The 25,385-nt window shown below is 40.0% G+C and overlaps 1 protein-coding gene across 2 annotated transcripts in view; it reads right to left on the bottom strand.

Moving 5' to 3' along the window:
* The window catches only part of LOC149309438 (uncharacterized), a 40,050-nt gene extending 15,404 nt beyond the window's left edge, over positions 1 to 24,646 (bottom strand). The window contains exons 1-9 of one of the 2 annotated variants that reach the window (XM_089532456.1): positions 24,546 to 24,646; positions 23,950 to 24,045; positions 19,809 to 19,877; positions 18,314 to 18,344; positions 17,375 to 17,434; positions 12,759 to 12,839; positions 10,790 to 10,920; positions 5,245 to 5,358; positions 4,412 to 4,439 (exon numbers count right to left, since the gene is read on the bottom strand). In XM_089532456.1, the coding sequence (XP_089388582.1) occupies positions 4,412 to 4,439; positions 5,245 to 5,358; positions 10,790 to 10,920; positions 12,759 to 12,839; positions 17,375 to 17,434; positions 18,314 to 18,344; positions 19,809 to 19,877; positions 23,950 to 24,009 (574 nt within the window). In that variant the 5' untranslated portion in view covers positions 24,010 to 24,045; positions 24,546 to 24,646. Of the gene's footprint in view, positions 1 to 4,411; positions 4,440 to 5,244; positions 5,359 to 10,789; positions 10,921 to 12,758; positions 12,840 to 17,374; positions 17,435 to 18,313; positions 18,345 to 19,808; positions 19,878 to 23,949; positions 24,046 to 24,469 lie in introns of both variants that reach the window. The other variant, XM_089532455.1, reaches the window with a different exon arrangement.
* Positions 24,647 to 25,385: the final 739 nt, after the last annotated feature.

Raw genomic sequence — 25,385 nt, forward strand, 5'->3', positions numbered from 1 at the left:
GTCAGGGATTTTTTAAAAATAGAAAATGTTATTTTATATATTGAAAAAAATGCTTTCTTATGTATTAATCATAAAGGTGATCAACTAAGGAGCTGTTGGGAGGGGTGAGCAAATGAATGCTGAGAATAGGTGGTGATTGATGGAGTGTTTGAAGTGACTGGAATAAGGATAGTGGTTGACAATTTTACAATTCAGTTGAGAGAGAGTGGTATAGTGTGACAGTGAGGATAAAGGTTCAGTCACTGGTATATACACCAGTGTTTGGGAAACAAACAAGATAAGCTTTAATTCCTGGCTCAGGGAGGTAAATATGTCTTTATAGGTATGCATAATGGAGCTCTGATGGGATGACTCACATGATAGCCCTGTTTAAATATTTGAAGGGATGTCATATAAGAGAAGGGAACAAGCTTGTTTTCTGCTGCTCTAGAAAATAGGACATGGAGCAATGGATTCAAACTACAGGCAAAGAGATTCCACCTAAACATTAGGAAAAAATTTCCTGACGATAAGAGCTGTTTGACAGAGAAATACACAGCCTGGGAGAGTGGTGGAGTCTCCTTCTTTGTGGAGGTTTTTAAACAGAGGCTGGATGGCCGTCTGTCGGGTATGCTTTAACTGAGAATTCCTGCATGGCAGGTAGTTGGACTGGATGGCCCTTGTGGTCTCTTCAAACTCTATGGTTCTATGATTCTATGATTAAAATGTAACAATCAAAGGACACAATCTGTAAAAAGAACAAAAAACGAGAAGTAGCATTATATGTCAAAGACAAATAGGCTTCTGCAAAAATCTATGAGAACGATTAGCATGGACCGATCAAAAACACTGGATTAAATAAAATGGAGAAAGAAATAAAAACATCATTGTGATAGGAGTCTGCTAAAGGCTGTCAAACCAAAACCAGATGGTGGATTATGCTTTTCTGAAACAAATCTCAGAAATCTCAAAGATGCATTAATAATTACAGGAGACTTGAATTACCTTAATATCTGCTGGGAGATTAATTCTGCTAAGAACAGATTCTCCAACAAATTCCTGATGTGACTTGCAGATAATTTCCTGTTTCAAAAGGGAGAAGAAGGAACAAGGGGATTGGCAGTTCTGGACTTGATCCTAACCAATAGGGAGGAGTTAGTCCTTGGAATCAAGTTGGTACTTTAGGGGGAAGTGACCATGTAATGTAAGAATTCAGAATTGTAGGACTAGGCAAAGAAGAATATAGTAAACAGATCTTGGATTTCAGAAAAACTGATTTTATAAAGCTTAGGAAAATGCTTGGTGGAATCCTATGACTAGAAATGCTGTAGGAAAAACAACACAGCAAGGATGGGAGTTCTTAAAGAAGGAGCTGCAAAACAGACAATCGCAAACAATCCCATGGCAAAAGAAAAATGGGAAATATCTGAAAAAGCCAAGCACAGTAAGCTCAAGGAAGAAATGAAAGGAAAGAGTATATTATAAAAAATGAAAAGAAAACATAAAAGAGCATGCATAAAGAATGTATAAATAATTACTTTCTATGCAAGAGAATGATCAATAAAATTATGAGGCCATTGCTCAGTAAGGACAGACAAATGCTAACAGATCACAATGAAAAGGCAGAACTGTTCACTGCCTATATTGCTTGTTTTTTTCTCAGAAACAAACAAACAAACAACTATGTGCATCCAGCAGAGACCTTAGTAAAAGATCCAGAGTACAAATCAGAATTCTGGCTGCTCCAGGGATGTGGCGTTTAGATTATGAATGTCCCTGAGCGCCAGGAAGCTGCCTCAGAGAGGTGCCTGGGCTGCCTAAGGCAGCCCAAAACCAGCCCCAAAAAGAGTGGATCTTTTTCTTTCCTTATTGCAGACCAATTGGGACTGTAGCAGGAGATGCCACAGCTCTGGGGCGATTAGGCCAGGAGATGGTTTTGGCTGCTCCTTCCTGCCCGTCTGTTTTGCCCATTAATGATTCCTGACTATGGTCCAAAACACACTGGATAAATAATCCAATTTGGGACCACTTTAACTGCCTTGGCTCAATGTTTGGGAATTCTAGCCACTATAGTTTTGTGAGACATTTAGCCTTCTCTATCAGAGAGCTATAGTGCCACAATGAACTACAGTTCTCAGGATTCCCAAGCACTGAGCAAGGGGCAGTTAAATCAGTCTCAAATTGGATTATTTCTGCAGTGTGTTTTGGACCTATCCTAACCCAAATAAGTTTGAATCTGGAAAGCACAAGAACAACTAAATCCTAGAATATTGCATGAACATGCTGGTGTATTCCCTGAACCACTTGCCATCATTTTTGCAAAATCTTGGAGAATGGGTGACGTACCGAAGAATCTGGGGAACTACACCTGTCAACCTGACCTCAATACCAGAAAAAAATATTAGAATGGATTATAAAATAGTCTGTTTGCAAGTATCTGAATGAAAATGCAATGGTAAGTAAGACCCAGCATTGGTTTGCCAAGAACATATTCTGACATACTACTCTTATATCTTTTTTGGATCAAATCAGTACTTCAGTAGATGGTGGGAATGCTGTAGATATTATTTATCTGGATTTCTGCTAAGATATTATTTATCTGGATTTCAAACTGATTAAATAGGAAATAGATGAAAAGACAAATGGACCTATAACTGGTTGGAAAATTGTGTTCAAAGATTCATCATCAATGGCTGTGCTTGAACCTGGGGAGAAGTCTGAACTGGAGTGCCTCATGATTCTGTCTCCAACATCTTTATCAATGGCTAAGAATGAGGTAGAGGGAATCCTGATAAAGTTCGTGAATGATACAAAACTGGGAGGGGTAGCTTACATATTGGAAGATAGGAAGAGAAATCAAAGGGCTCTTGATAAACTAGAAAAATAGGCTGAAACAAGGAAAATGAAATTTAGGGCCCAAACAGACAGGCCAAATTAAAGCTGCTTCAGGTCACTTTGGAGGTATGCTGTTTAAATGAAACACACATCTTAAGAGGCCAGAAGCTGCGTCAAAGCTGAGCGCCAGTCCATAGGACTGGAGCTTGGCTTTGTCATGGCTTCCGGTCTCTTAGGACGCATGCGTAATTTAAATAGAATACCTCCAAAGTGACCTGAAGCAGCTTTATTTTGGCTTGTCTGTTTGGGCCCGCAGTAAAAACAAATGCAAAATTCTACATTTAGGCCACAAAAACCAAATGCATGGGTACAGGATGGTGGATACTTGACTTGGCAGTACTACATGTGAAAAAGGCCATGAAGTCATTGTTGATCATAAGATGAGCATGACCTAGCAGCATGACGCTGCAGCAAAGAAGACAAATAATATTTAACCCTGCATTAATAGAACCACAGTGTCCAAATCCAAGCAATAAATAACCTGCTCCCTACACTTTGCACTAGCGTGTTCAGTTCTGGGCACCTCATTTTAAGTAGGATATAGACAGGTTGGAGTGGGTTCTGAAAAAAGTAACAAGGACAAGATGTATGGAGAACAAAACATGAGGAAAGGTTGTAAGTATTGGGCATGTTCAGCCTAGTGAAGAGAAGATTGAGGAATGACATGACTGCACTCTTTGAATATCTAAAGTGCTGTCACAGAGAGGATGGTGTAGGTCTGTTCTATGCTGTTCCAGAGGGCAGGTCCAGGTCTAATGGTTTTACGATAAAGGAGAGTAGATTTTGATTTAACATTAGAAGAAAATTCTTAAATAATAATAATAATAATAATAATAATAATAATATATTTATATTTTCCAGCCTCTCCCAGGTGGAACGAGGCGGGATTACAGCCTAGTATAAGTATACAATTACAGATTTTGACAATAAAATATAAAAACATATAACAATTAAACAGTTTAATAATTAAAAACACATTATCAAAAATGACAGTAGGAGTAAGGTATTCTGATCCTAATCAAAAAGATGGAGTAAGAATGGTTCTTGAAAGCAAGAATGGTTCAGCAATGAGACCAATTATGTAGAGAGTAGATGGAGGGGCTCAACAGATCGCCCCTAAGGGGTGGCTCTGAGCCACCACTTTCCTCACTAAATCGGGGACGCAGCAACCACATACTGCGGTATCGATCTGGCCTTTCCGTGGCGTGAAAAGAAGCCACAAAAAGTGGCTCCTTTTCACGCTGCAGAAAGGGTGCCCTAGCCACAGTGATGGCAGCTTTTCTATGCTCCTTTGGTGCAGCGCATTTAAACACCCTCTGCTGTGTGGTTGGGTGCGTGTGATGATGCCGGCGTGGGGTATAACGCCAATCTGTACAGGCTTGGAGTTTCTTTTTCTGGACATCTTCAGAAAGATCCTGTGTAGCTACCTGCTGGGGATGCTCTAGCTGGAGTTCCTCTACAGAACAAGGGGTTGGATTCAATGGCCTATTAGGCCCCTCCCAAGTATGTGGTCCTGATTCTGTGATTACTTACTTACCTTTCAGAACTGGAATGTCCATGGAAACCTAAAGAAAAAGGAGCTTTTAAATAACCAGTGTTTGATACATGCTACATTTTTAAATCCTGAAAGAATGCAAAAATAAAGTCAAAATAACCAACTGTAAGTGATAATTACAGTGCGTCCGCGTTATAGGAGGGCGCGCTTTACGCGGACTTGAGCATATGCGCTCAAGCCGCGGGTAGCACACCTGGCGCAGGGGGCGGCACGCCCCATTCAAATGAATGGGGCGCATGCCCGTGGCACCCTGCGCACTCCCGCACTACCTCGCCGCTGCGCACAAGCCCCATTCAAATGAATGGGGCTCCAGTATACGTGAAATTAGCCTTACGCGGGGGGGGGGGGGGGGGGACGGATCCCCTACGTAAGGCAAGGGTCTACTGTAGATGTAGTGTAAATTAGAAACAGTCAACATGTAGCCCTGGAATTCCTTTTCAACAGCCCACACAACACACCCACCATTGCCACCACAAGTTCTGCTGGGATCACCACTAAAATTATAAGTGGTTTTCCACCCTGTTTGCTCCCTGGTAGCCCACCATCTTTGGACCTGCTTGTGAAATGCCTTCAGTCTGATCCAGGAGAACTCTTCTTGAAGAGTTCTCCTGGATCAGACTGAAGACAATTCTAGTGCAGCACTCAGTTCCTACAGAAACCAAACAGGTGTTCATGGGAAATGAGTGTAATAGCACCCTCTTAACTGTATTCTCCAACAACTGAATACAGACACACTGCCCTAACACAGAACACAATTATCACTAGCAGCCATTCAATAGAAATTTAAAAAGGGGAAAGGTTTTATAGCTACATACCATTATATGTTTTCTTCCTTCCTCTTGTTCAACTTTTGCAGCAATCTCTTTAAGTTTTCTATTCAAGTGGGAACCTCGCCCTTTAACATCTGCCAGTTTAGGGTGGTGTTTTTTCTAGAAACACAAAAGTATCATTTTTACAATCTTCAGTTTCTAAAAAAAAATGTAAATAGCAGGCAAATTGCAGAAGAATACTGGTTATCAATTGTGTAGGGCCACTTTCAATGGGGCTGTGGATCCCAGCTAATCTGTCTGTATGGCGAGGAGCAAGAGGAAAAGGAAAGATAAGCAGAGGTAAGAAGCTTGGGGACTATATCACTATATGTCTTGAGAAGGCAGCTCCAGTCTGCCCTGCTATGGGCAGAGAGGAATTAGGTGACAAGACTCATGAAGCAGGGCTGATAGATCACAAGAAAATGTCCCCTGGACAATTAGTGAATGCTGTTATAAGCTGTTTAAATTGACTTAAGTAATGTTATGCTGCCCTGAGACCCTGAGATCCTTAGATATAAGCATGATAGAAATATGTCAACAGATAAATAAGAACCTATCCAGGCTTTGAGATCTTTATTTAGTACAGGCCTATCTTTTGGTCCCATGATCCTCAGAAGCACATTTACTAGAGCCAGGATAGACAGTAGAGCCAATATATAGGCTGGCCCACTCAGTATATTTGTTCCACCATTAGACAAAGATGTTTTTAATCATACAAGCACCCAGCAAGGCTTGGTGAAAAAAGGAAGTCTTATTGGGCAGGGGATATGTTCCTTACTGATGTGGTTTTTCCCCCAATTTAGCTGTATTTCAATATTTCAAATGTTTTTGTTTTGGTTATTATTCATTCTTACTGTGATCCAACTTGGGTCCCATTTCTGGCAAAAAGGCAGGGTATAAAAACAGTAAATAAACAACAAACATGTTGCTTTCATTTAAAAAACAAACAAACTCTGCAATCATATTAAGTAGTAAATGGATGCATAGGGATTGTCACTGATCATAGAATCACAGAGTTGGAAGAGACCACAAGGACCATCAAGTCCAACCCACTGACATGCAGGAACACTTTCAAAGCACTCATGACAGGTGGCTATCCAGCCTCTGTTTAAAAACCTCCAAAGGAGGAGACTCCACCACTCTCCCAGGCAGTTTATTCCTCTGTCAAACAGCTCTTATAATCAGGAAGTTTTTCCTAATGTTTAGGTGAAATCTCTTTTCCTGTAGCTTTTTTCATTTATTTATGAAACGTTTATTGTGCTAGCCAAAGGCCATGACAAAAAGCTTAGCAAAATACATAAAAAAATTAAAAAACAAATGGCACAAAGGTACAAAGGGTGAAAAACATCCCATCAATTTAATGTGCAGTTACTGATATATGAGAGAGAGAGAAGATTTTTCTGAATATTGGTATACTTCCTTCATAAAAAATCTAATTAATACTTTGAGTCTCCATGGCAATTTATGGCAATTTAATTTAATTCTCTTTTCCTAATCTTTTTTGCAGCCAGGGCAAAAAGAGCCACTCTGTTACATAGTTATTGGTGTCACTCAAAAGAAATTGAACCGAATCTACAAGAGAGCTCCCACTTTGGTTTGTCAACAGGGGTGTTAGGAATTTCTCTCTAGGATTACCATACAATGGACAAATTAGCATGTAATAGACAATGTCCTCCAACTTAGACTGACTGCAGATGCATAATCTGTTCTCAAATGGCACTTTGTTGTAGCGTCCATCTAAAACTGCAGTTGGCATTACTTGAAATCGCAGCTCAGTAAAGGCAATTCTTAAAGTAGGCAGTTTATGTTTGACCAAATATCTGGCTCTAAAATGGTCTGTTTTCAAAACGAAGAACTATGAGGAAAATTTTGAGGTCCCAATTGACTGTAAATCTCTTCTTGAATCAGTCCAGAAGAGCCAGTCTCTTACTTGCCTCTTATCCATGCCAAAACAGTGTTCAACTCAAAGAAGTGATAACTATGTAAAAGAATCTGAAGACTTGATTTCCAGAACTGGTTGTTACACATTTCCATGTAACACAATGCAGGAAGACGATTAGCTGATAAGATGGCAATTTGTTTGAAGTACCTTATCTGTGCACAATTTACTCTTGTTCTAACTGATGGGCAGCCAGATTCAGTACGCAAGAAAGCTGCAGGAGTTCCAGGGTGTAAAGATTTTGGAGAAATTTGTTCTTATTATTTCCAAGGCTTTGCCAATGTTGATATCTAAGCCCCATATTTCTGCACCATAAAGCATTTGTGCAATAACTTTACTACTGAAGATTTTTAGAGCCGGTTCAATCAGCTGACCACCCTGATTGCAATAGAATTTCAGCAGTGCTCCAACTGTTTTGTCAGTTTTCAGCTTTACTGCCTCCCTATGCCATTTCCAAGAAAGAAATCCATTGCTCCATGTCCTAGTCTCTGGAGCAGCAGAAAACAAGCTTGCTCCAACTTCAATATGAAATCCTTTTAAATATTTAAACAGGGCTATCATGTCACCCACTAACCTTCTCTTTTCTAGGCCAAACATACCCAGCTACCTAAGCAGCTCTTCATGGGGTATGATTTCCAGACCTTTCACCATTTTGGTTGCCCTCCTCTGGACACACTCGTTTGTCCACATCCTTCCTGAGGTGTGGTGCCCAGAACTGTACACAATATTCCAGGTGAGTGGCACTATTACTTTCCTTGATCTAAACACTACACTCCTATTGATGCAGCCTGGAACTGCATTTGCTTTCTTAGCTGTTGCTTCACATTGTTGACTCCTGTTCAGTCTCTGGATCACTAAGACTCCTAGATCCCTTATGCTTGTATTGCAATCAAACCAGATGTCACCCATCTTTGCATTTCATTTTTTTTTTTTTTTTTTTTGCCCAGGAGTGTTGATGTTGTTGTGTATCTTCAAGTAGTTTCCAACTAAGGCAAACCTATCAAGGGATTTCTTAGCAAGTATCTTCAGGGAGGGTTTGCCACTGCAATCCTGAGGCTGAGAAAGTGTGATTCGCCCAAGGTCGCCCTTGGGTTTACATGGCTGAGCTGGAATTCAAACTCTGGTTTCCAGAGAATATCCTACATTGCTCCTTCTCCCTTTTGAAATTCATTTTGTTAGTTATGGCCCAGCTTTCTATTCTGTTAAGGTCATTTTGAATTCTGATCCTGTCCCCTGGAGTGTTATATACCCCTCCTAATTTAATGTCATCTGCAAATTTGATAAGCATGCCTTCTTTGCCATCATCTAAGTCACTGACAAAGAAGCACTGGGGCCAGGACAAAACCCTGTGGCATCCCACTAGTCACTTCTCTCCAGGATGAAGAGGAGCCATTGTTGAATACCCTTTGGTCTTGGTCACCAATTCATCAAACATTCTAGCCCATATCTTACTAGCTTCTTATCAAAGAAGAACAAGGCAAAGAAAGTACTGAACAGTTTTGCCTTTTTCTCTGTTCCTTGTTAGCATTTCACCATCTTCTCCATGCAGGGACCCTACCATTTCCTTGTTCTTCTTTTTGCTGTGGCTATAATAAAAAAAGCCATTTTTATTGTTTTTAACAAGCCTGTGCTTTAGATTTTCTGACTTTCTCCCTATATGTCCTGGCTATTTATTTAAATTCTTCTTTGATGATTTCCCACTTTTTCCATTTCTTGTACATGTCAGTTTTGAGTCTTAGCTCAGTTGAAAGTTCTTTAGACATCTATCCTGCTTTTCTTTCGACGCCTTCCATTTTTTATCCTCATTGGAATTGTCTGAAATTGTGCCTTCAGTATCTCACTTTTAAGTAACTCCCATCTCTCATGAATCCTCTTTTCTGTTAGTATTCCTGACTATGGAATCACTGCCAGTATTTACCTAAGCCCATAGGAAACAACAAATTTTGGATTTGTGGGTGTGTTTTTCAGATTTAGTCCTGAACCAAATACAGCAGAGTGGCCTCTGATTTGATTAAATTGGGCTATTTTCCAAATCACTGCCCAAATTAAATCTTGTAGGAGGTTTCTATTGATATGTTATCTGTTCTTAGTGATTTATTCCTCCCAATTGCCATGACTGCAACTTTCACTTCACTTTCCAAACTTTGGGGTTCACCTTCATATGATTCTTCTTCCCATGTTTCATTGATCCTTTCATATCTTTTACATAATTCTTCTGTGTATTGCTTCCACCATCTTTTTTATTTTATCTTGGTTGTTATTATGTTCCTCTCCTAATTGTAGAGCATTTCCTCCTTTGGTTAAAATTTCTCTTTGGTTTCACAGATCCTGTGGAAGAAGTCTCTTGTTCTTCTTTTTTTGTTCCCAGCTTCTGATTCTCTGCAACGTTTATTAGAGTAATTCTTTCTTCTAGAGCACTAATGCAGGTGGTACATATCCTATTGTTTAGCAGACTATGTTTTTCTTCTTCTGATGCTTTTAGTGCTCTGCTCAGGTCTTTCAAACTCAGAGCTGTGGCTTTTTCAATTGAGTCTATAAATCTGGTATGCAGTCTTCCTCTCTTCTTACTGTCTTCTACTTTTCCAAGCATTATTGTCTTTTCTAGTTAGTCATGCCTTCTCATGATGTGACCTAAGTATAGCAGCCTCAAATAGTCATCTTTGCTTCTAGGAGAGTTCAGGCTTGATTAGTTCTATGACTCATTTATTTGTCTTTTTGGCAATTCCAGGGTATCTGCAGAACTCTCCTCCAACACTACATTTCAATTGAGTTGATTCTCTTCCTCCCAGCTTTCTTCACCGTCCAAATTTCACACCCATACATAGAAACTGAAAATATAATGGCATGGACAATCCTGAATTGGTATTCACTGATATGTCTTTACACTTGAAGTTCTTCTCTAATTTCTTCATAGCTGCCCTTGTATGTCCTAGGTTGAATGCAGTTTCAATTATGAATAATGACAGAGTCAGGTATAAGAAATGTTTGACTATTACAATGTCTTCATTACTGGCTTTAAAGTTCTGCAATTCATCTGTAGTCATTGCATTTCCTTTCATAATGTTCAACTCTAAGCCTGCTTTTGCACTCTCTTTCAAGTTGTTCCAAGTCTTTGCAACTTTCTGCCAGTAATATAGTGTCATCTGTACTGAATTACTATAAATGAATTCTAAAAATAAACTTACATAAGCTAAAGTCAGTTATATGCCAATTGAATTTCAATACACATTCAAGTTATTGTTACTTAGGATGGTTTAATTTGCAGAAATAAGACAAGCATATACAGTGCGCCCTTCCCTTATGTGGGTGATCCCCCTGCATAAGGGAAATACTGTGTATGATGGAGCCCCATTGAAAACAATGAGGCTTGTGCCTGTGGTGCAGCATGGCGTATGCGCCATGAGCGCATGCGTCATTGACTCTTCTGGCACGGGGCTTTCAGCATATGCTTAAAGCTGCGTATGGCACGGGTTCACCTTAATGCATTATAGTAGGATCCTCCAATGGATATCTATTACTTTGAATTCAAAACTATCTCACATACATGCATGTTACAACAAATCTAAGTAGGATAATCAAATCAGTTCTTCTTTAAAAAGGAAGATTACTTACCAAATATGCAAGCCTGTGTTTAATACCCAAAACATGCATGAACATGTTAGTTAGTCCTGACTGACAGCCACATAGATTACACTCATAGAGTAGACTTTCTTTTGACTGGTATTCAGTTACATATTGGAGACCTATATTTGAAAACACAGGTATTTTGAAAGAATTTCATTTATTAAGATTATATACTACAATTTATTGCCTAGCTTTTAAGTACTATTCATTTGTTGCAAAAATGAAGTCTAATTGCTTTTATTGAGAATAGTTAAATTCATAGAATATCTTCACATTCATCAGCAAAAGCTACTTGACATAATTCATATGGGTGCACATACCTTTTGTGATATTATGTATTTTGCATCTTCACAGCATTGAATCTCTTGTATACATCAAGTGGTAACAATGTCAATTCAATTCATTTCAGTTTCGGGTTGTAACACAACAAAAATGTGGAAAGATCAAAGGTGAAGTCAAAAACTTCTGCAGGGCAATATATATATGTCAAGAGTTAATAGCTGACAAGAAATGTTTAGATGTGTGGTGGCCATGAGCAATTAGCAGCCAGAGGATGAAGCTGATGACTTTCAGCTGCTGAGCATGGCAACACGGAGTGTACAAGGTCATTCTACTGCCAGCGTGCAGGAAGCCTGTAATGTAAACATGTGTCTGCTTAGACAAGGGGACAGTTTTCTGGGTGGCACAGGAAACAGTTAACAGCCATGAATGGAAGAGGCTGTTTTAGGACCGCATGGCATTTGGTCTATATAAACTCAGAGGCTTCCGGGAGTTGGTGTTGGGTTTGTGAGAAGGAGTTAGATGTTAGTTTTGTATTGGAGAGTGAAAGTTGCGTTGCATAATTGATTTGCACTTGTAAATAAAGATAAGCACTTTCGGGAGCTCCGCTTGTCTGTCGTTAATCATCAGAAGCCTGGTGAGAGCTGGACAGCTCCCGGTGACCGGCAATCCATCATTCTGGAATACAACCTTCCGCTGTTACCTTTGCTGCAGACTTGAGAAACGCTTCCAAGATACGTCAGTTTACTCTGCTATATCCTGACAATATATGCACACACCTAGGGTGCATCTCCACTGGAAAAATAATCTGATCTGACACCACTTTAACTACCATGGCTCAGTGGGAACTGTAATTTTATGAGACAGTTAGTCTTCTCTTACCAGAGAGCTCTGTCGCCACAAGAAACTACATTTCCCAGAATTCCACAGTACTGACTGAGCCATGGCAGTTTAAAATGATGCCAAACTGGATTATTTCTGCAGTGCAGACACAGCCTTAGGCTCAAAACAGATGGCAGATGGAGGCAGTGTCCGGTAGCTCCGAGGGTATGTCGTTTACATGATGCATGCTCCTGGAGCACCTGGAAGCTGTCTTGTGGCTGCTCTGGGGGCTGCCGAAGGCGGCCCAAAACTGGCCCCCAAAGGAGCGGATCTTTTCTGCTTCTATTTGGGGTCATGGGAGGAGGCATCTTCGGGGCCGCGGCATGTGTTCACCGTGGTCCCGAGGTGATTCGGCTAGGAACGGCTTCTAACTGCTCCTTCTTGTCTATCTATTCCACCCCTTAGTTAGCTCCTTTCTAAATGCTTGTTTGCAGTACTGGTGAATTTTAACTTAATATAAGCCCCTATTTGGATCCTGAAGGGATAGAACCCAAATTTACTGCCTTAGTGAAAACTAGGCCATTTAGGTAGCTAAAGGTGGACTCTCCAAATACTAATGTGTTTGAAGTCACACTCTACGTAAGCTCTGTAGTGTTACAACCACTATTGCCAAGTTTCCTTTCCAGTTTTAATGTATATTTCACTTTGGAAGCACCACAATTAGATAACAGTAATGTTGAAAATCTATGAAACTACAGGAACGTATTCCCAAATAGACACAGCAGCTGAACCTTCTGATCCCATTTATAGATTCAACCATATTAAATATTTCATCAACAACCTTAAAGGAACTCACCAATAGCAGGTTCAGTATCCCTATATGAATTAAGTTGCTCTTCCAGAGTTTTTCCGAAATGTCTTTCAGGCTCAGTGTGAACTGCAAAATAAACATTTTATACATTACATACTATGATACATAAAATTGTGTTCTGTACGATATAGAAAGGCAGGCAGTCATTAGAAACTTTCCCTAAACTAACTAATTTGTAACAGATCTGCATGAAGAAATGATTTACTATCCTTATCTCTCACAAATCTTTGAAAGAGCTGAGACATTCACCTCAAGGGGCCTGCCAACATGAACATGGATATTAAAATTCTAATTAGTTTGGAATACCTGAAGGACGCCACTCTCTTTACATATGATGTAGAATTTCTGTTGTCAGCCATGCCCCTCCAAAGCAAAATACACAATCACTAGTTCAGGGCCTTGTTTGTAGTGGCAAATAAATTTAGCTCCATAAACAAGCTGATCTACCTGGCCTTCTTCCTATTCACTGTAACCTAGTGAAAAATTACCTTTTGTGTGGACTCTTGGCTCCTGGCTCAGTAGATTGCTAGAAGTTTTGAGAGCCTGATCTTTTAAAGCTTTAAATACTAGTGACTTTACAGGATTTTGCTGGATGTAATTTATACTTTTGTTGTCAGCTACTACAAGTTTGATTTAGCTGATTTTTTTTAATTAAATGAAATAAGTAAGACATTATGATGTCCTTTTAATGGACAGAAAGTTTCTGGTCAAAAAATCAGAGGGGACCTAACAGAAGCTATTTAGAATGAATATTCCCTGGTGGAAAATAGTTTGAACACCCAAATAAGGAAGTCAACTAAAATCATACATATGATAACCAGTCACAGAGGCTAAATACTATAGGAGTAAATGCATATCCTAGAGAGAACCTAGAGAGAACTGAAGAGGGGGGTGGTAGGTCTTGGGTTTGATTTTTTAACTCTATTGTAATTTGTTGTATTTTATTGTTGTAACCCGCCCGGATTCTTCGTGATTTGGCGGGCTAGAAATAAATCTATTATCATCATCATCATCATCATCATCATCATCATCATGAATAGCACTCTGCCATGGGCAGGGAAACTGTGTCCCTTCAGGTGATATGGGAAATAACTCCTCTCAGCCCTAGCCAGAAAAGATCAGGAACAATGATTACTAAAGTCCAGATAGAGGATCACTGTTCTCCACTTGTTCAAATGTCCATCTCCAAAATATGACTAGGAAATACAATACTTTGTTACACAGGATTTATGATTTTTAGACTTGGAATGCTTAAAAAATTATTTAAGTTTATTTAAGCAATTTTAACTATTTTTAGTGTTCCTCTCTAAAAATTAAGCTTAAATTTATCAGTCATAAATTTTATATATACATATGTATATATAACTATGTGTGTATATGTATATATGTCGTGGTGTGTTTGCATTTTATATTCTGTTTTATATACTGATCATGACTGTAAAAAAAATAAAAAATAAATTTTATACAAGGAATCAGATACAGTGGGGATAATGGAAACATAGCGGAATGGGAAAAATAACCAGGATATGGTTATTTTGGATAAAAATACAGTTGGCCCTCCATATTGGTGCACATCCACAGATTGGAATATGTGCAGGTGGCCCTGCCCCATTGTTGTCAATGGCAGTGTGTGCCCACAGCCACCCCAACGCACTCTCACACACATTGATGTCCACTGATGATGGGACTTGAGGTCCCACAATTCCTCATATGCATGTCACCAATACGGAGGGCCAACTATATAGGGAGGACAGAGAGGCACTGCAGATCAGAGAAAATATAATGCTATTTTCCTCAAAATGGGAAAATTTCTCCAAGGAACCACTTATGACCAGAGAACCACTTACTTATCACCAAATATTAAGTCCCCAAATTAATGAAATACTGAAGATCAATTAAATACTGCTGTCAATCCTAACTCACAGTACCCTTCAGATGGGAGAATGCCATCCATAGGAGGAAATAAGAAAAAGGCACTAGGGACCACATTACAAACATTTAATGGATAATGGAGTGAGCCAAAGAATTCCAGAAAAAAATCAGCATGTGCTTTATAGACTATAGCAAGGCCTTTGATTGCATAGATCACAAAAAGCTATGGAATGCTCTTAAAGAAATGGGAGTGCCACTATATCTGATAGTCCTAATGAAGAACTTAGGACAAGAGGATGCTGTAAGAAAAGGATACAGATAAACAGAATGGTTCCCAACTGGCAAAGGGGTCATGCAAGGCTGCATTCTATCACCCTATCTGTTCATCTTGTATGCAGAAAATATTATACATAGAGCAGGTTTAGAGATGGAATGAAGAAGTGTAAAAATATACAGCTGAACACTAAAGTTAGAAACATCCAAGAGCTATTGTATTCCCAATTATCATGTGTAAATGTGATAGCTGGACAGTGAAGAAAGTAGCTAGGAAGAAAATTAATTAATTTGAGATGTGGTGCTGGCGATAAGCAATAAGGATACTGTGGATGGCCAGAAAGTCAAACTGGGTCCTAGAACTAATCAAACCTGAACTGTCCTTGGAAGCTAAGGCCTGTTACAGACTGCCAAAATAAAGCTGCTTCGGGTCTCTTTGGAGGTATGCTATTTAAATGATGCATGGGTCCTAAGAGTCCAGAGGTCACACCAAAGCCACACTCCATTCCTAAGCACCGGAGTGAAGCTTTTGGTGCAGCTTCCGGATTCTTAGGATGCATGCATCATTTAAATAGCATACTTCCAAAGAGACCCGAAGCAGCTTTATTTTGGCAGTCTGTAACAGGCCAATGATAACTAAATTGAGATCTTTGTACTTTGGCCACATCATAAGAAGGCACGACTCTTTAATAAATAATAATAATAAAACTTTTATTTATATCCCGTCTCTCTGTCCATGACAATCAAGGCAATTTACAAGAGGATGTCATGATCAATCGTGTCAAAACCCGCTGAGAGGCCTAATAGCACCAACAGGGTCACACTTCCCCTGTCGGTGCCCAGACGAAAGTCATCAGTTAAGGCAATGATGCTGGGGAAGATACAAGGCAGTAGAAAGCGAGGACAACTACATGCCAGATGGATAGACTCAATCAGGTGAGCCTGATCCCACAGGACCTGAGCAGAGAGGTAGAGGACTGTTAGAATCCTGGTTGTATTCTACCAGATATATGCTTTATGTTCTGTTAGTGGGGATGATGGGGGTTGGGATGCTTTTGCTAGGGCTAAATGTTAGAGCATGTAGGAGCTGGACAGTGCTAGGTGGTGATTATCTATCAAGTGTCCTTGAAGGCCTATCTCAGAGGCTTGGAATGCAGCTTTGAGCAGAGAGTGTTAGAAGCTGAGGGGGGAGAGATGGGGGATGAACAATGGTGAGAAAGAGGTGGGGATTTTCTTCCGCACGCTTTTGGCTGGGGGTGGAGTAGACAGGCTTGGGGTTTTAGCTATTGCTTTTTCTGGGAGGGGTCAGTCTCAGCTAAGACGCTGAATGATGTGGAATTGCTGATTCTGGAGCTATCAATAAAGTTCTGTTTATTCTACATGAAGCTGACTGGTTGATTGTCCTGGATTCTGGTCCTGCATTCTGACAAGGGCAGGGGGAGTGGGAAACATCTGTTTCGCAGGGTTGTCGTGAGTCAAGATCAACTCGAAGACAGCTAACAACATTTTCCATTATACTCACAGAGAATGGATAAATGTATGTTTCAGTTACAAAAAACATTGAGATAATTTATACATTTGTGCTACAGGATCGAGCAGAGAGGAGGTTGCTCTAAACCTCATGCTAAATGGCATTCAGGATCCTGCGTAAGATGTGTTGTGACCAGAGGACTATCAAATTTAATTTGTACAGTATGTAAGTAGACAAGGAAGGAAATTGCAACATATACAGAAAAAAAATCACCTATGTTCATCTGAAGTTTTATGCAACTGTTTTTACATCCTCCTTTAGTTCTTTGGGAGAATGATATGATTTAGCGAATCTTTCTTCTAACCCTACTCAAGATTTCAATTTAAGAATTCAAAGCTACAAAATTGGGACCTACAACAACTCTTTCAAGGGAGCCACATCCTCCTCCATGATACACCATTCCATTCCTCTTCAATGCTCAGTCAGCATTCTGTGGCCTGTGAACACTCATGCTTCATTGGCTGTTCTAAGGTTTCCGTCATTGTACCTAACAATGTCTCCTCAGGTTTTCTGTGTCACTGCAACACTTGAAATTATCTGAATATGCTGATATTTTCCTCTTGTAGGGGGCACCATTTTGGCTACGTTTATGCGAGCTGGAAAACTTGAATGAGGACATGAAAAAGCTGATAATACTCAATTACTTAAACATGACAGCCTCAAAGTTCAATGAAGCATTTGGAAATACGCATCTACTGAATGCAAAATCAAGCTGCATAGATATCAGACAAATTAATTTAAGAACCAGGTTCTAAATAATGTTGGTAAAACATAATGCAAATTATCATAATCACATTAAAACTAAATAAACCTTTATAAAAACAAGAAATACCACTATTTTAATATAGAATATATTTCCTCTAATAACCTTTTTTCCCCAATAGAAATTGTGCCAACAAAAATAATTGGTAAGAGGTTCACTTACTGTAATCTGGAAGGGTTTCTGGTGGTCTAATTGATTCCCCAGTATCGCTTAAAGACTTAACTGCAGACAGACAGACAGAAAGAAAGGCTATAGAAATTTCTTATAGAATTAACATTTTTCTGATCCTTTTTATATAATAATAGTGACTCTTTTATTTAAATGATATTTTCCCCAATATGTACTTTTTAGCATTGATAATGAAAAGAATATTAATGATTGGTAAACACAAAATGCAAAGATGGTGACAGAGACATTTCAAGCACCATTCTTTATTTTCAACTTTTCAAATGATCAACATACCACAAACAGAAGCACAGTTTTCTGTGTCAATGAAAACAGGCTTCAGAACCTCAACATAAGAACTAGCAGCCTTTAGCATGCATTGGAAACTTTTAGAGAAAACAGAAAATAGGAGAAGGGCTAAGCACCTGCCTGCCAGAAAGTGAAGCGTACTTTCTCTCTTCCCCTTATTGGGGCTTCAGTGCTTTGATTATTGTCTTTTTAAACCAATTTTCCATTATGTTCAAAATAGGGAACTATAGTTGATGACAATTTACTAACTAATAACTTGGATAACTTAAATCAGGATCAAACTTCAATTTAAGATTCTAGTTAATAAATCTACATTAAACCACAGTCCCTAACATTCAACCACATTTCCCCATTAAACTATGTTTTTTTCCTGTAGTCATTGTAGGATGCCAAATGTCATATAACTAATAATTCCAAATGAATTAAAAATCACCCACTAACATTTTAATAATACAGCAATTAAAAATAGGCTGGAAACCAAGGCAGCCTGAAGTAATTCTAGAATAAATTGCTAACTGCTGAGATTATAACTAAGGTACAAGTCAGTTAGCACATTCCTATATACTGTATAGTTACTGGCCTAAAGAGTAAATATTTATATTCATACTGCGTTATAGTTCATCTTACCAATGCCATGGGATTTTAGAGCTTCTTCAACCTTGATTGATTCAGATTGATAAGAGGGAAAAATTATACAGAAATTAACTTCCAAAGTATTTGCCAAACACAGTTAATCAACATCTAGAAAAGCCCCCTACATCAATTGTGACTTCTTATCAAGCCAAACAGATCCCCAGATAACCAGATAGGACATTCCTTGAATCTCCAGTCCATAGGAAGCTGCTTTATAGAGAATCCAGCCAGTGATTAATCCAACCCGGTACTGTTGACACTCACTGACAATGGCTCTCCAGCACTTCATGGAGAAATACCTGGACATTACAGGTACCTTATTTGGGAAATACAGGGATTGAATTTGGGATATTTTGTGTGCTGCTGCTGTGCTCTGTAACTACAGACTTTTTCATGGCTTTTGGCTTGATTGCTTTTATCACAGAGTTTTATAAGTAACAGAGTTTTATAAAGAAACCCACATAGATAATTTAGCACACAATTTCATCTGGTTCATAATACAATATTTAAATTAGTATGCTACTAGGCATGCTCACACACATATGAATTTTTGATCTGTTGGATTTTATAATTTAGGGCAATCAAAAGTTAGTTAAAGTTAATTATAAGAAACCAGAGCCAATATTTTTCAATTGGCAAGAAAAGTACAAGTATTTATTTAGGTTCCTAACTTCTTATCTAAGATTCTGCAAATGTAACATTTCACCACATAGTCTTCTGAACAACCTTTGAGACAGATCACTATCATTATACATGAACTGAGACAGCAGCCAATAATTAATTCCCAAATCCCTATTTTAAAAAGCTTCTAATTAGCCACTTGCTTGGGACAAGCAAAGTAGGAGCTGTTGACATTATATACCAGTCAGGCTTAACCCCCTTTTAACTCATCAAAAACTAGTTGACCGATAGCTACAAAAATAGACCAAAAAACCCCCAAAAAACCCTGTTACTTTTATATGGGAGTTACTTTTGTGACAGACTGAAACGGACAGGCAAAAAACCATCCCTTCTGCACTGTTTGGGGGTGTGCTAAGTACCCCCAAAACACATGCTCCCAAAACACACTGAAACCATGCCAGGGCTGCACTAGAGTTGGCAGCCCAAAAAGAAGTGGATATTTCCCACTTCTTTCCACAGCCCATTTGGGACTGTGGCAGCAGGTGTCCTCAGGAACGTGACATGTGGTCACCACAATCCCGGGGCAACTGGGGCAGGAGTGGCTTCTGGCCACTCCTGCCAGCCCATCTGTTTTGCCCCAAAGTAAGGTGATCTGTCATATTCATCCTTCATTAATGAGGGGTAGGACAGGAAGCATCCCCTTCCAGTTCACCATGCACTTGGACAGGAAGTATTATCCACAGCCTTAAGAAATAATTTCAGATAATACTCTGTCCAGTTTGTACATTAATATTATTTAACCAATTACAATCTGGAATAATTATCATTTCTGTAATTTTAAAAGACAAATGGAAAAAACTGATCTTACCGCCTTATGTCTATACCCAAGGAAATGAGTTTGAAGATTTATGGATGATGCACAATAGATTTTGCAGATCTAAATCAAAAAGATATTTTTAATAAAACACAAAATAATATAAAAGATTAAAAATTATGCTTGAAAAAATACAAAAGCAGCAGGTTAATAAGCCCAGTTAATAAAAGACATGTTTTTCTAGAGCTTTACAGTGCAGACCCTTGCTTAAAATGTTGTCAGAATAATGCCAGTATTTCATATCTCAAACTGAATCCTTTATTATGTACCATCAAACATACAGTGGGGCCCTTGGTATCCACTGGGGTTTGGTTCCAACACCAAAATACATGGATGTTCAAGTCCCATTAAATACAGTGGCAAAGTAAAATTGTATCCCTTGTATAAAATAGCAAAGCCAAGGTTTGTTGTTGGGAATTTATACATTTTTTGAATATTTTCAAGCCGTGGATGCTTGAATTGATAAAGAATCCGTGGATATGGAGGACACCTTTGTTTAAAACAAGCTAGAGGACGCTGATCCCAGTATGAGATCTGGACACAGAGAGCAGAATTCAGCTGTGAAAAATGGACTTCATATCATGCAATAGAAGAATGAATGAAAATAAAATGGCTGCCAGCATAATATTAATTTATAAAAACAAGGTGCATCCATATTTGGAATAATTAATACCAGTGCTTGCACCCTTGCTCAAAATGCTTATCAGAACTGTGAAAGGAACAGGAAATAAGGACAGCAACCAAAAAATACAAAACATAGGTGACTTTTTGCAAGGAAAGGTTAAGAGTTTCTTTAGCTGAGGAGAAAAGGTGAAAGTATAGACATGACAGACCTTACAAAATTATAAACGGTGTGGACAAAACTGCTTTTTCATATTAGAATTCACTTCCAAAAAAATCTATAGTTGGTTCATAAAAGGCCAAAGGATGCACTTTTATTCAACACATGATTAATCTAAGGAATGCACTGTATATGATAAAATAGAGACAACCAGCTCCTATAGATTTAAATGGGCTTACATGTAATTACAAAGAATGGAGTTATCCATACTAATTAGCTCTGCTATCTGTGAGGTACCATTCTATTTACAAGATTCCACCTCAACATTAGGAAGAACTTCCTGACAGTAAGAGATGTTTGACAGCAGAACACACTCCTTCAGAGTCTGGTGGGGTTTCCTTCTTTGGAGGTTTTTGAACAGAGGCTGGATGGCCATCTGTTAGGGGTGCTTTGGTTGTGAGTTCCTGCATGGCAGGGGGTTGGACTGGATGGCCCTTGTGGTCTCTTCCAACTCTATGATTCTACAAAAAGAATAAAAGAAAAACAGGGCTAAGCTGCTGCTTTCACAGGCTACTAATGGGTTTCTCAACAGTACCTAGTTGACTCCTCATGGAAATAAGCATGCTGGGTGGATATATCTTCAGTGTAATGAAAGTCAGCATAGTGTAGTGGTTTTAGTGTTGGACTATGACTATGGAGATCAGGGTTCAATTTGCCACTGAAGCATAAAAACCCACTGAGTGACTTTGGGCAAGTCACGCTCTCTCAGTTTCAAAGGATGGCAATGGCAAACCTCTTCTGAAGAAACTTGTCAAGAAAACCCCATGACAGGGTCATGATAACAGTTGCCAAAAGTCAAAAATGACTTGGAAACACATAACAACAATAACAACAACATGCAGAACACCTATTATATTTATTTATTTATTGGTTGTATTTATACCCCGCCCTCCAGCCCTAAAGGCTATCAAGAGCAGCTTACAATGATTATTTTTCATTAGACGGTTCCCTGCCCTCAGGCCTACAGTCTAAAGACACGACACAAAATGAGAAGGGAATGGTGGTGGGAAGGGGATGAGGTCCAGTGGTTCTTCTCTCCCTCTGAGGCCTGGAACAAGGCAGATGGACTGGAGGGAGGACTCTTCTTCTTCAGGCTAGCCCTGATGGAGCTGGGCCTGCCTGTTCACTCCCTTGCAGGCTGAAGAATGACAGTTATCATGGAGGGAGGGCTCTCTTTCATCAGCCTAGCCCTGGTGGGGCTGGGCCTGCCTGCTCACTCCTTCACAGGCCGAAAGAGCTTGGAAGGAACCTATTAGAATTGATGACACTATCTGTAACATGTGAATTTTGGGGTAACATTTTTAATGGATGTGGCAACTAATACTACTACTTATTTTGATATAACAAGTAATGCTTATTTGTTATTCCTAAAATGTTGTTTTTGAAAGTCATTTCAGGGATTGTTAACAGTTTTATTTTTAAATCTATGTTTCCAAATATAACAATTAAAAATGAAGTAGCAACACATTATTAAGGTGTAACTTTCTAAATAACAAGTTGTGAAGTTAATCACTTACTTACAAAAAAACCCAAGCAAATAACCACTTTTTAAGAATAATGCCGCAAGTTTGGCTCCTTTTTAGGCATTCTAGGGCCTGACTTACATGGAAAACTAGGCAGAACTATAACCTTCAAGATCTAGAAATTATACACCCATGGCCTGTCTGAGAGAACAGTACTAGGAAGATAGTGGTCCAAAACACACTGCCGAAATAATCCAGTTTGAGACTGCTTTAAATGCCTTGGCTCAATGCTAGGAAATTCTGGGAACTGTAGTTTTGTGACACATTTATCCTTCTCTGTCAGAGAGCTCTAGTGCTACTATGAACTACAATTCCCAGGATTCGCTAGCACTGAGCCAGGGAAGTTAAAACAGTCTCAAACAGGATTATTTCTGCAGTGTGTTTTAGACCAGTATCTGCGTTACTTTTAATCATTAATACTCCAGAAACAAGGAGAAAGACGTTAAATTCCAACCCCAAGACATAAATGTTGCTGTTTCTACTCTCAGGAAAGCCACATTTTTATTTCTATGGTGAAACCTGGATAAAAATATGCCATTTTCATATATCACTCTAAGCACATCATAATGTACTTGTTGCTGTTATAAATTAAATATATTGGGAAGAAAAGGGGAACAGATTTAATGGAAGAAATCTTGAAACCTCTGTGTCAAAGTGTTTCCCTAAGAGAAGCAGGCATTTAACTACTTCTGACTGTTTCTTCCCTGGAACACTGCAGGATAGAAAGCTCCATGGTTAGCTGCCTCACTATAGGATCACTCAGGAAAACATACTGAGGCAATGTGATGGCTAAATCTTCCAACTGAATCTTCACACGGAGTAATTCCTCACAACAGACACATAGGTCCCAGGAATCCTGGGAATTGTAGTTTATTTGGGCCCTCTCTGACAGAGAATGATAAATGGCTCACAAAACTACAGTTCCCAGAATTTCCTAGCATTGTGTCAGGGCAGGTAAAGCAGTCCCAAACTGGATTATTTCTGCAATGTGTTTTGGACCACAAATGACTTAATACCATCAGCATCTCTGAAAGATGTCCGTGAAGATTTTAGGCAAAGCTTTTCCTCCTTTTTATGCAAATCCTCAAACAAGAATGCTTACTTTATATGTTCATCAATTCTATCAAATTTAACTGAGTTGAAAAGTAACTCTCCTCCATTAAATTTTCTTAAATATCGTTAGAAAAAGGAATTACTAACAGAATTTTCCAGCGTTCCTTGGGGTAAAAGAGTGTTTGTTGTTGTTGTTGTCTACCTTCAAGTCGTTTGGACTTATGGCTACCCAAAGGCAAAGAAAATAAATAAATAAATAAATAAATAAGGCTATCACAGGGTTTTCTTGTCAAAATTTATTGAGAGGGTTGTCTTTGCTTTCCTTTGAGGCTCAGAGACTGTGGTTTGCCCAAGGCCTCCCAGTGCTCTCCATGGCTGAGTGGGGAGTCAGGCCCCGGTCTCCAGAGGGTTGCACCCACACTTCAGAAGTAATCGGGTTTGACACCGCTTTAACTGCTGTGGCTCAGTGCTGTGAAAATCTGGGAACTGTAGTTTGTTGTGACTCCAGAGCGGAGCAGAGCTCTGCTTTGGGCCCACCACAAACTACAGTTCCCAGAGTTCTGCAGTGTTGAACCATGGCAGTTAAAGCAGTGTCAAACCGGATTATTTCTGTGGTGTGGATGCAGCCCTAGTCCAACACTCAAACCACACTGGCTCTGAAAAGGACAGAGATACCCCCCAAAAGTCACTTCCTAGGAAGGCGAAATGCGGTTCTCACGTTGCAGTAGTAAGGAGTAGCATTGCGTGGCTTCTCACTCGGCGTCTCTTCGGCTTCCATGGCGGGAGACTGGAGGCAGCAGGAGCCCAGCCAGAACTGCAAGTGATCACAAAGAAACCGGTTTCAGTCTGATAAAAGGTGGCAGCCAAGGAGCCCCTCCTCCAGCCCTGGCCCTCCCTCTCCCTCAGCACCAGTTACTTCCCTTCATTGCTACTGACTCAGCGGTTCAGAGATAGAGGACGAGCGGTTTTCCCCGCCTGCGTCCGCACTACAGAAACAATCCGGTTTGAAATCACTTTAACTTATTCTGGCTCAAGGCTATGGAATTCTGGGAGTTGGAGTTTGTTGTGGGGCCTGGGGCGGAGCAGCTCTGCTCTGGGCCCCACAACAAACTCCAACTCCCAGAATTCCATAGCCTTGAGCCAGAATAAGTTAAACCGGTGCCAAACCGGGTTATTGCTCCAGTGTGGATCCAGCCAAGGAGTGCTTAAGTGCATTGAGGAGTAGTAAAGAAATGTACAGCAAACAGCTATTGCTATCTGTCCCCGTCCCAGCAGGCGCCCTGCCCTTGAGGCCTCAAGACCAAGCGCCCTGACCCTTCTCCTTCGGGAGAAAGACGTCGGTCCCGCCGCAGCCAACCTTCCCCCGAAGAACAGCCGCAGCGAAGCCCCACTGGAGCCACAAACTCACAACCTGCTCTAATCTCGCGATAGCTGGCCAATGAAAGCGCGAGATTTTGATGCCTCGCGAGAGAGGCCGTGAGGCAGTGACGTCAGAGGCCCTGCGTCGTCTAGGAAACCCGGCTTATGGCGACCCTATGGCTAAGAACCTCCAGACAGTGGTGGTTGACCTTGGCTAGCAAGCCTTAGAGAGAGCAGTAGTCCCCAAACTGTGCTTTCAAGAGCTGTTGGACTTCAGCTCCCAGAATCCCAGGCTATTTGCCAACGTGGCTGAGGCTTCTGGGAGCTGTAGTCCAAAGTCTCTTAAAGGGCGCCGTTTGGGGGCCACTGCAATAAAGTCATCAAGGGATTCATTTTGTCTTTTAATGTCAGCTGTTTCTGAAGAAGCGAGGAGCGGAAACTGTTTGCTTTAACATTTCAGTTTCTGTTAGGGCAAGAAGTATAGCCTTTGTGGCCGTTCTCAGCCCCAGGATCTGAAACACATCGCCTCAAAGAAGGAAGGGCACAGATGCTGCAAGACAATGCCTTTTCTTTTCTTTCCCCCCGTTTCTTTGCCCTCTCTGTATCAGTTCCACTAATACTGTATCAATGACACATAGTACGGACTGTGTCCATATTAGGGTTAGAACGGGGTGTTCCTTCTGGATGCCCCTAACCGTAATACGGACCGAGTCTGTACAAAATGGTGGCGCCTATTCCACACGGGGGCCGCCATCTTTATGTAGCGGACGCACTGCATCTGCACGTTGCGCAGCA

The sequence above is a fragment of the Sceloporus occidentalis genome, unplaced genomic scaffold (genome assembly GCF_023333645.1).
Source record: "Sceloporus occidentalis isolate IW3139 unplaced genomic scaffold, rSceOcc1.0.p SCAF_7, whole genome shotgun sequence".
In the NCBI taxonomy this organism is placed as follows: Eukaryota; Metazoa; Chordata; class Lepidosauria; order Squamata; family Phrynosomatidae; genus Sceloporus; species Sceloporus occidentalis.